At 43.2% G+C, this 12,005-nt stretch overlaps 1 protein-coding gene across 1 annotated transcript in view; it reads left to right on the forward strand.

Annotated features, from left to right (window-relative positions):
- The window catches only part of PLPP3 (phospholipid phosphatase 3), an 84,820-nt gene that overhangs the window by 48,827 nt on the left and 23,988 nt on the right, over positions 1-12,005 (forward strand). Inside the window, exons 3-4 of the mRNA XM_004025865.5 lie at positions 6,251-6,528; positions 6,925-6,982. Of these exons, the coding sequence (XP_004025914.1) occupies positions 6,251-6,528; positions 6,925-6,982 (336 nt within the window). The remainder of the gene's footprint in view (positions 1-6,250; positions 6,529-6,924; positions 6,983-12,005) is intronic.

Below are 12,005 nucleotides of genomic sequence, written 5' to 3' on the forward strand. Positions count from 1 at the left end.
GAAGATTGTGGCAAGATCGTGAAGACCCTTGAATGCTGAGGAATTTTTACTCCAGCTAATTGGCTAGAGGTTGATGAGAGTATTTTAAGTGAGCTTGGTCAATTTTCTAATCAAGGTAAAGATGAGGCCTGAACCACAGTGGTGGCAATGCAAGGGAAATAGAAAAAGATGGATGCAAAAGACCTTGCAAAAGCCGGATGGACAATGGGATAAGGGAGAGGAAGGAGTCTAAGATTGCACATCTTTGTCAGTCATATGCTTGGTGGCATCTTGAGCAGAAATAGAGGGAAGAGAAGTGAAGTTTGGGACAGGAGTGGGAATGGGTGTGACCTTAGACTTGGTTAATTTGAAATGCTAATAACATCTCCAGTTGGGAGAGTTAGCAGAAGATTGGAATTGGGCCAATTAGGGGAAAGGGGTAGGCTGAAGCTAGAGAGAGACAGAGAGATGCCCTTTTGAAGGTCATCTTCACAGAGGTAACAATTGAAGCTATTGAAGCAGCTGAGATCACAGCAGAAAGCCAGGAACACAATCCTAGGGAAGACCCACATTTATTGGGTAGAAGTCAGATGTGGAACCACTAGAAGAAGCAGACATACATTTAGAAATAGTAACAAAAGCATGGTGGTGTGATATTAAGGAAGCCTAGGAAATTCAAGGTAAAAAAAAAAAAAAAGAGTAAGAGGTTGCAGTAGGCAATGCTGCAGAAAGAATAGCCAGGAGATTCTTGCGTGGACTGGCAGAGTTGGGCATTCGGGAGGCCCATGACTCTGAGTCCCTGACTTTTGGGAAAACAATGATGCTTTATGCCTCAGACTCTCTTCTTCATGAGACTTGTGGGCACAGGGCAGCCACTGCTAATTTCAACCATAAATAACTTCTGTAGCCCCTCTCTGGCCTCTTTGCTGTCTTTATTCTAGATATTGGAGTTCTGACTTACCCATAAAGCCTAGAAATTATACTGGTGTCTTTGGACAGATCTATGTCTTCATTACCTTTCCCAGACGGTGAGGCACTGATCTCCTGAAAAAGGCTGAAGATGATAACCAAGTGACAGAAGAATCAGAGAATAAATTTCCAATCAACTATTTCTAGTTACTAAAGACGCTGCACTTTATTGCAGTAGATGGAGCAATCAGTGCTAGAGAAAATACAGCCATACATCTGTCTCCATCCTTAGAAACAGGACCCAGTACATTATATTTTTCCTTTCCTTCGGGACTGAGAACTAAAGTGAGAAATGTGATTCTCCCTTCACGATTCTCCATCATCAACAGTTTGTTGAATTAATCTTTTCTGGGCAAAAGAAGTTCATCAATTCATGTAACCGAGATGTAAAAGAACAACTTGACCCTCTGTGGCTAGCAGGAACTTAGAGGTGCAGGTGCCTTTCAAGATGGCAGGCCCTTACTGGGTGTTCTGTGAACATCTGTCTCTCTGGAGACATACATACTACTGCCTAGTAGGACTTCTAAGAGAAAGCCAGCTCGATGCCATTGGGAACAGCACAGGAATTAGAACGAGGAAGCCCCAGCTTCAGTGATGGTCTTCTTGCTGTCTCATTTTTATCAGAGTGATTCACTGCCCTCTCTGGCCTTCATCATACTCATTTATATAAGTGTTGGTAATAATTTAGTAATTCATATGGTGTTGTGAGAAGCAAACAGTATAGTGGATGTGAAAGTGCTTTGAAAGCTGTAAAGTACTAAGCCAATGTTATTAAAGCAGATCAGAGTATAGGAAAGTTTGTCCTTCAGACTCAGCGGTGGAAGATGAGTTCTCAGTCTCTGAAAGAGAGATTGTTAGGCTGCTGTGCAAAAATATTACTTTTCTTGGGATAATTTACAAATAGAGTGGAATGTTAAAAATAACACAAAACAGTAGAGTAGGGTTGTCCCTTCTGCTTTGGGTTTAGACTTTGCTTCTGTCTTGATCTGCTGAAAAATACATACTAGATAAAATGATCAAAAGCAATGTCATCCATACATACATTTTCTGGTCCTACCCTGGAGAGGTGGTATTTCCAAACTCTTCATTTAGGTATGGTATCGTCCAAGGAGCTCTTGGAAGAGATATTCTCTACAAAACATGTTTTTTATTTGTTTGTTTGCTTTCCTCTTCTGCAATGGAGGGAAGAAAAAAGTTAACTTTTGGAGGGCTCTCCTGCTAGGTGCCAGGTGATTGACATATCACCTTATCTAATTCCCTGGCAATCCTGCCACATAGATATTATTAACCTTATTTTATAGATGAGGACATCTAAGCCCAGAGAGGTAAAGTCACATGCCTAAGGTAATAGACAAGATTCAGACAGGTTTTTCTGGCTACAACGTTGTTGCTTTTTTCACCACCTCTTGCTCTATCTTTTCCCAAAAATCTATCCTAATTTTTCTTCATATTTCCTCTCCATAACAGTTAAATATTTGTAAATATGTGGGCAGTTGAGCTCTTTTTCACCAGAAAAGACAGGAAGAGGAGCTGTCTTGCAGTTGGAGCCAACCTCTCTCCAAACTGCAGCCCTTCTCAGGCAAGGACTGATCCCTTTCTGTCCCCTTGTAGCTTAATTGCAATGCTTTCCCATTTTATTAGTTTCCAGATTCTGTGCCAAGTGCTTTAAAAGGCAGGTAGGGGAGAATTCTCTGCTTGCCTGGCGGCCTGCCATCACCCCCAGAATCTGTTGCTTGCTGTTTCAGAAACGGATCAACATTGAAGGCATTTTTCTCAGCAGTGAAATTTACATATCAGAACCTTGCTGACTGAGGCAGAAATGAGGGCTCTAGGGGCAGGAGTCTGAGAGTGGGGACAGCGTCTTTGTAGGAGGAGGGGGAGGGACGAGCTTATTTTCTTACCCAGGAATAAAAACATTGTGAGTAATGAATAAAGTCCGAAAGCAGTAAATCTGGGACTCGAGAGTTAGGTGTGTAATGTGTCGGAGAACAATTTTAAGCCTTCGCCTCGTCTGTAGAGGTGAGGTATTCAGGCTGCCTTTCACAACCCAAATTTCATTAAATAGACTTTTAAGGGTTAGGATTACAAGAAGCCAAGTCCGGCTGGTTCATAATGATGATTTATGGCTGTGTTGTCGACTCCCCGACCCTTCTGTACAAGGGGATAGAGAAAATACATAATTTGTTGCTCATTCACTCTAAAATCTGTCAAGGCTGCCCCAGAAGCCATGTGGTCCTGGAGTCATGTGTCTGCTAAATGGCTTCAGCCTGGCCCTCTCCTTAAAAATCTGCAATTGCTCTTCTGCAGTGGAAATTGGTTTTAATAACAATAGAAATGATAAAATTATCTCAGTGTAGTCTGCTGTGGGTCTTTGAGCTTAAGAGTCAGAATACCTGGGCTCTACTCTTAACTCTGTCACTTACTGGCCTCAAATCCTTCAGAAAAGTCACTGTCTCCCAGAGCCTTAGTATCTCCATCTGTAGATGGAATATCTTCTTCACAGAGAAGATTCAATGAAACTACAGTACAAAATAAATGTAAGAGATGGCTGCTGTTAGCATTATTATTAGGAATTTGAGGTACTGCAAAATGTTCTTTTCATCTCCTTGTTTTCCCTTGAGTGAAGGAAACATTTTACTTTGCAATTTACTATCTTAAGACTGTGGCACTAAAAATGGAAGTTTTAGAGATGGGACATTAGAGCTGAAAAGAATCCCTGAATTGTAATCAAACCCCGTCTCCCTAAAGTAACTGGAGCAGAAAGGTGACTCATCTGAGATTAATCAGTAAATTCATAAAAGAGATGCTAATTTGCATTGGAAACTCACATGTTCTTTCTCAGCATCAAACAGGAAATCGTGTTGACTGATCCTCAGGCCACACCTGCTTAGAAACAGTTCCTTAATCTGTAGCAGTGGCTGGTTCAGGGAACCAGAGAGCAATCTGAGGTCAGGGATTTTTATCTGGGACCTTGGTTCTGCTCCCTGCTTCTGGTGTCATCTCTGAGCAAGTAACTTTCCTCTGCCATTGCTTATTACCTGTGCTTGGTTGGCAGGCTAGTGGTGGATGGTGGACGTAGCCCAGGAGAGTTGAGAATAAATGTCATTGCAGTTATGAAGTCATAAATCAGAGTCTAGCACCCTCGTTTTGCAAATGCAGAAACCAATTTATCCCAAATTCACTAAACAAGTAGGGACTTGAACCTTGGCTACTTGACTCCTAGTTCAGTGCTCTTCCTCCTGCATAAAAAATCTCGTATGACTTATAAATAAGGAAGAATAAAAAAGATTAAGAGAACATGACTGTGGTAATAAACATCTGGAACTTGTTTGCCTGTGAGGTTACATAGGGTAAATGTATAAACAGGTTCAAAAGGGGAATTAGATCATGAATGGTAGGAAAGAATGCTGGGCAGGGAGTCAGTACACCTGGGTTTAATCTTTAGATGGGAGCTAATTTGGACCTAAGTTTCTTCTAAATATAATGGTCCCTTTCATTAATGACTTGCCATGCTTCCTGGAGTTTAATCTCTGCAACGTGTTATCAAAGCATTCTTGGTAATGTTGAGGGGATACTTCCAATTTTGTAATAAGGCAACTCTGAGGACTACCGTCCTGCTCCCTTTCATTCATTTGTTTCTTCAACTGATAGTCTTTGAGCATCTATGCAGGGTCCCATACTAGTTTTGCTCTCTCAGGAAACGGCTATGCCAAGATGCTGGCTAGAGTGGCCTTTGCCTATGTTCCTCTAATACAGAATTGTACTCAATATGTTCTGGGAAAACAAAATGTAGCTCTTATATATAAAGCATTTATGAACACAGAGTCACTGTGTCAATGTTGGCAGTGATAGTAGCTGTTCTCACTGCTGCACCTGTTTGTCCCTGGGCCCAGCTGGTGTTTTCTTCCTACGTGGTCGTCCTCCCCCAGACTTTGGAGCCCTTGAGGACCTTGATCAGACCTCATGCCTTGATGCCTTCCTCCACTGTAAAAGAATATTGGGAGCCTTTGCAAAGGAGTGTCCGGATATGCCAGACTATTGCTTCCCTTGTGGCTGTGCACATGCTGTCTTCCCTCTGAAAGGGCAAGTGTAACTCATCATCCTGCCCTGGGAGGAAGTGTGAAGGGACTTTTGTGGTGAGTGATGAGTTGACCATCACTGTCTCTGGGCTGTGGTTACAAGCAGGAAGTGGCCACGGCTGGGCTGTGGAGTTAAGACAAAGGCAGCAGGGTGTGTGGTTGTGCACATCATAGGCATTTACCTTACAGAACATCAGCTGTCCCCCATCCTTAATGTAAATGATGTCACTATATCTATCTTGAGCATCAGGATTTCATGACATAAAGAATATAAAAGCAATGTCTGGTATATAATAGGTAATCAGTAATTGGTGGATTGTTTTCAGTAGTGATAAATCTCTAAGCATCATATCATAGATACAGTATGAAAATCAAGAAAGATTTGAGAAGGATCTTCAGGCTCAGAGAAGACAGCACAGGCTGACTGGAGGAAATTCACAAACACTGAAGGGCATCGTACTACAAGTTTCTTAGTTGTTAGACTGGTATTCTATTCATCACACTCTGCTTCTAAAAAGTAAAAGCATCACTTTCTGTGATCCAGGTCATTTCCCATTCATGTTATCCTATTTGAACCAACAACTGCAAAGGTGAGCAGCCTCCTTTTATGGAGCGGGAGGCCAAAGCTTGGAGGATGTAGATTATTGCTGAAGGATACCAGATTGGTGGCAGAGTCTGAATTCCCCAGGACTTAACCATGGTGTGTCCAGCTCTTCATACAGAAACTCTCACCATGGCCAATGTCGGCACAAGGCTGAGGCCCTTACTAGAGTCAGGTCATTGTTGGTGATCCTTTACCCCAAATCTCAGAATCTCGAGATTTGCTCAGACCCTGTGACATCATAGCTACCCTTTACCTTGTCCTTGATTCTTCATTTAGTATTCTTTTCTATAGTTAAGTTCTTGTCTCTCCCTTAAAAAAAAAGATACACACACACACACACACACACACACACATACATACATATAAACATATTTGGTTGTATATTTTTGTTGTTACAAAGGGGCTTAAAACACCCAACTATATTAGCGCTTTGATCTTTTCTTCTGTGCATATTTGTGTCTGTATATTTCATAAATAGAAAATTAGGACACTCCTTTGCAAATACTGAATATTCTCCTGTGTTGTTGAATATCCTCCTGTGTTGTTGAATATCCTTTATGGCATCAGTGTTGGTGATGAATCTTGATACTGCCTAATTCCCCTGTTGGATTCCTTTTAGATCATCACGGGGGAATTCTACCGGATCTATTACCTGAAGAAGTCACGGTCGACGATTCAGAACCCCTACGTGGCAGCACTCTATAAGCAAGTGGGCTGCTTCCTCTTTGGCTGTGCCATCAGCCAGTCTTTCACAGACATTGCCAAAGTGTCCATAGGGCGCCTGCGTCCTCACTTCTTGAGTGTCTGCAACCCTGATTTCAGCCAGATCAACTGCTCTGAAGGCTACATTCAGAACTACAGATGCAGAGGTGATGACAGCAAAGTCCAGGAAGCCAGGTGAGACACCACCTCCCCATGGCCAGAGCCTGGACCCCTTTGATACAGTGCAGTTCAGTGAGCACTTACTAGCTGGGCCCTGGTTTAGATGGGTGAATAAGGCATAGTTCCTATTCTTGAGGAACTCACAGTCAGATGATTGAGGCAGATATGTAAATCAATACTTCCAATATAGCATGGGTAAGTACATTCATTCATTCATTCTTTTGTTTATTCATGAATTCATGGGTGCCTGCTAAGTTCCAGGCATGGGTCCAAAGCACTACCAAGGATGCAAAAATGAACAGGGCGTAGTGCCTGCTCTCAAGGTTACAGTCTAGGGAGGGAAGACAGACAGACAAGTGTGTATCAGGGATGTGAATACGGCCCTTTCATGGCCCTCTCTTGCTCTTGCAGGAAGTCCTTCTTCTCTGGCCATGCCTCCTTCTCCATGTACACTATGCTGTATTTGGTGGTAAGTACCCACCCTTTGATTTGAGCAGTGCTCAGTTCCAGCTTCGATCCCTTCTGATATGATAGCCCTCAAAATAGTGTAGGGGCATGACATCACTGTGAAATCCTTGAAAAAGAGGTTAGCTAGAAAAGTTAGGTTTAATTCTGAGCGCTGCCACTGCCTTAGCAGAAGTTATTTTACTTTCTAGTTTTTTCCCCCATTTTTCAAATAAAAATAGTATTTGCCATAGCTGCTTGATAAGCATTGTGGACACATTTTGGAATTTTAAAGTGATAAAGACACTTGTATTAGGTTGGTGCAAGAGTAATTGAGGGTTTTGCCATTACAAAAACCCCTGGACTACATTACTTAAATGGCAAAAACCACTTACTCTTGCACCAACCTAAATATAACATTTTAGGGTACAAGCACTGTTTTCTGAAAATCTATGGTGGGAAAAGATTGCTAAGTAAGGCTCAGAGAATTAAAGTGAACTGCCAAAATGTACATAACAGCAGGACTGTTGCTCAAGTCCAAGCCTTCTGATAAATTTTTTTGCAACGTTCACCATGTCAGTCCTCTATATTCTACAGATGGAAGGGCTTTAAGGATCATCATTACCTAAGTATTTAGAATAATTTTGAGTTTTGCAAAATACTTCTGCTCCATGAGGACGCATGACTTCATAACAACACTGTGAAGTATAAAATCCATGCCCCATTTCTCAAATCCACAGACCAAGGCCCAGAGAGGATAAGCAGCATGTTTGAGTTCCTTCAACCAGTAGTGGAACCATGATTTGATTCCCATGCTCTTCTCATGGCCATGTCTGCTCTGATTTCCTGGAGACGGTTGGGTAATGCAGGTGAAGTTCCCTGCTTGCCTCCAGCTGCTGGACAGACAGAGGGCTGGTCTGTTTTTCTTTGTCAGTTACATGTGGGTTTCCCTGCCTTGCCTTTCCCCTTGAATGAGGTCCGTGTGTGCCAAGGCACTTCCTGCTTTCAGCCGCTTTGATAGAATTCAGAGCGAGAAGGTGCTGAGAGGTCAGACATAGCTCAGAGGAGCACAAGCTGTTTGAAAAAAGAACATTTTGATTTCAACTTATTGAAAAAGCACAATTAGGAATTGGGAAAAACAGCAGAAAGTTTGTTTTATTTATTTATTTTTCCCCCCAATCCTTTCTAAGTTTAGAGGCCTCTAAACTAAGCCAACATTGGCTTCCCATTACCAAGGATGCAGAGCTGAAAGATGAGCCCCAACCTATGACAACATTAAACATGGATTTTATGTGTTCATGAATAGCACTTCCCTCCATTCTTCGTCTTTTTTTTTTTGTTTTGCTCTTAGAAAGGAAAATTTAGCAAAGATATTTAGGTTCCTGCTCCCTGTGTGTATTTTACCCAGGGCTGGAAACAATTTTAAAAATGTAATTTCGATGTTTTATAAAAGTGCTTAGAGGAACTGGGTATGTGTTCATTTTTTTCATATCCCTTCATTTTATTCCAAATGAAAAATACTGGATTGTTTTGAAGCCAGCACTGTGCACTGTAGCCTTCACAGCTGCGCAGCAGGTGAAGATGCTGACACACTTTGGATGCCTTCTGTGTGCCAGGCACCATATCTACTTACTCTGTGACGTTTGCTTCTCAGTGACCTGATGAGGTGCATTTTGATTATGCTATCCAATTTGAATCTAAGAAGTTCAGTAACAAAAGTTCTACCATCAGTCAGAGGCAGAAAAGGTATTTGCAGGTCAGACTCCAGCATTGTTTTATGTTCTTTTCATTGTACTGTGCTACAAAACTCAAAACAAACAAAAACCAGACCTCTTCAGGTTGAACTTAAGGAATATTACCTCTTAACCCTAACTTAAATTTTGCCTGAAGGAGACCTGTCTCCTTTTGCTTTGATGGTTGAGATGTCCCCTCCCTCCCGTCCCCAACTCCAATTACCTCCTTACCAGCTAGAGATCTCTGTGGGGATGATGGGTGAGAGGTATATTTTGATTGAAGGTTTATTTGCATCCCTCAGAGGGAGGAAAAAGTTGTAGTGCTTCCATATTGCTGGAAGGAAGGAAGAGAAAGAGGGAAGGAAGAGAAAAGGGAGAGAGGAAAGGAAGAGAGAGGGAGGGAGGAGAGCCTCCTTTGGCTGGATGGTGGCTTATACCTGTAATCTCGGCACTTTAAGAGGCCAAGATAAGAGGATCCCCTGAGGCCAGCAGTTCGAGACAAGTCTGGACAGCATAGGGAGACCCTGTCTCTTTAAAAAAATAAAAGAAGGAGAGCCTCCTTAATCCATCCTCTCCTCAGCATATTATTATATCCCCCACCTCCCACCCCACTGTGCACATACACTCTTCAGAACTCTTGTACAAACACACATTCAACACTCACAACTCACATATACAACATATATATACACAGCTCTATTTTTAGCTCTAAGGTTATCTTGCCCTAAAACAACCTGTGAAGATAAGGGTCAAAAAGTGAGGACAGCACTCTCTGCCAGGGCATGTGTTTATGTGATATTACAGAGAAATCCCAGCTCTTGTAACATCTGATCTGCAAAACTTTCTTTGTTCTTCTTCTTCTTCTTCTTCTTTTTTTTTTTTTTTTTTTGAGACAAAGTCTCATTCTGTCACCCAGGATGGAGCACAGTGGCACCATCTTGGCTCACTGCAACCTCTGCCTCCTAGACTCAGGTGATCCTTCCACCTCAGCCACCTGAGTAGCTGGGACCACAGGCACATGCCACCACACCCAGCTAATTTTTGTATTTTTTTGTAGAGACGAGGCTTTGCCATGTTGGCCAGGCTGGTTTTGAACTCCTGGGCTCAAGCAATCCAACCACCTTGGCCTCCCAAAGTGCTGGGACTACAGATGTGAGCCTCCATGCTAGGCCGATTTGCAAAAGTTTCTTTTTTTTTTTTTTTTTTTTGAGATGGAGTCTCGCTCTGTTGCACAGGCTGGAGTGCAGTGGTGCAATCTCGGCTCACTGCAACCTCTGCCTCCCAGATTCAAGCAATTCTCCTGCCTTAGACTCCCAAGTAGCTGGGATTACAGGTGTGTGGCACCACACCCAGCAAATTTTTGTATTTTTAATAGAGACAGGGTTTCACCATGTTGGCCAGGCTGGTCTTGAACTCCTGACCTCAGGTGATCCACCCACCTCAGCCTCCCAAAGTGTTGGGATTACAGGCATGAGCCACTAGGCTTGGCTGATTTGCAAAACTTTCTAAAGAAAATTGAAAGGACACCATTTCGGCCCACCAGAGGAGGTGGGAAACTCTGCAGTCAGTCCAAGAAGCCCTTAGACCCTCCCCCAGGGCTTTTATGTTGGGCTTCAGGAAGTTCTGGAGTTGGGCAAAGAGACTGGACTCCCCGGTGTACCCAGTGCTGTTTTTTTGTTCATGCAGCCTGTGATTCATAGCTTCCCTGGGGTGTTGGGGAGAATCACATTTGGGTCAGCCAGGTTTAGCATTGACAGTTTTGTCTTTAGAATCAAGCAGATGTGGAATCAAATCTGGCTGTATCCATGACCAGCTCTGAAGCCATGAGTGGGTTACATAGCTTTAGAGCCTCAGCATACTCATCTGGAAAGTGGAAGTGATCATGTCTATTTTGCAGAGTTGTTGCCACTTTTCCTCTCTGGACCCCACTTTCCCCATCCGTCAGATGAAAGAGTGGGATGAGATGGCCTGTCTATTTATCTCTCAATCACAATGGCTCTATTTGAAAAAAGTTTGAACTGCCCTAAGTGCTAAAAAGGAAGTTGGGGAGCCATCAAGACAAACTTAGGCCTACATTACCATGGAATTCAGAGAATGGCAGACCGGAAGCACCAGCCACCTCCACTCCAGGCCTTTCAGCAGCAGCCACTTCTAGAGCCTCCATAACTTAAAGGGCACTTCATGTTAGGTCAATGAATAAATTTTGCCAAATGATGAGCTTGGAAAAACCATGCCCCAAACACCAAATTATCCTGCACACAGAAGCTTAAGGGTGAGGTTAAGGCTTGTTAGAGATTAATGCAAGTTCTAATTTAAAAAAAAAAAAACAACCCACAGCATATATAAGCATAAAGTATGCTTTATACCTCTGAGCCCTGACCTGAACCCCAGAGGACCACGTCTGTGTTGACCCTGCACCTCCATGGTCGGAGACTGAGGATGACATGCTATCTGGATAAAACGTCAACACCAGGGCAGACACCAATTCATGCAGCTGAATGTCTGCTGTGTTGTGCTGAGCCCTGCCCTTAAGGAACTCACCTGTGCATCCAACATTGAGCATTTGGTATATGCTTAGTGAGGGACTATGATGCACCAAGCACCAGGCTAGGAGTGGGAATGGGGAGATGGTTACAGCCCTTGCATAATTTAGTCTAGAGAAACAGTACACAATGATAATAGTCTGATATATTGTCCCTCAGGGGCAAGGGGATATGCAGGTTATATTACGGACTCTCAGAATTATGACCCCTAGGCTCACCTGGAGCAGAGAGTGGCAGTAGAGGTAGTCACATGAAGATAGAGGAGACTGGAAGAACTACATGTGTGAAGGTGAAAAGGAGAAGGTGATTTGGAGAACTGCAGGTATTCAGTTCAGTACAGCTTGGATGGCTGCTAGGAACCAGGGAATGGAGGGCACGCTTGAGAGTGGAAAATACTTTTGGGATCAGTCCCAGCTCCTCATTTTGCAGGTGCATTAGGCAGCCACTTTGTGTCAAGGCTTTTCCTTAGCTGCTGTTCTCCCCGCACCCCACCCCGAAATCTGCACCTTGCCCCCCCTCACCTTCTTTAGAAGCCTTTCCTGACTACCCTGTTTAAAATGACAACCCCCTCCTCTGACACTGTTCTCCCTATGCCCCTTTGCAGCCTTGTGTCTCACCATCTGACATACTACATACTTACTTGCTTTTTTGCTTCTTCCAACTAAATTATAAATTCTGGCTGGGTGCAGTGGTTCATGCCTGTAATCCCAGCACTTTGGGAGGCCAAGGCAGGAGAATTGCTTGAGCCCAGGAGTTCAGGATCAGCCTGGGC

This window comes from Gorilla gorilla, chromosome 1 (assembly GCF_029281585.2).
Source record: "Gorilla gorilla gorilla isolate KB3781 chromosome 1, NHGRI_mGorGor1-v2.1_pri, whole genome shotgun sequence".
In the NCBI taxonomy this organism is placed as follows: domain Eukaryota; kingdom Metazoa; phylum Chordata; class Mammalia; order Primates; family Hominidae; genus Gorilla; species Gorilla gorilla.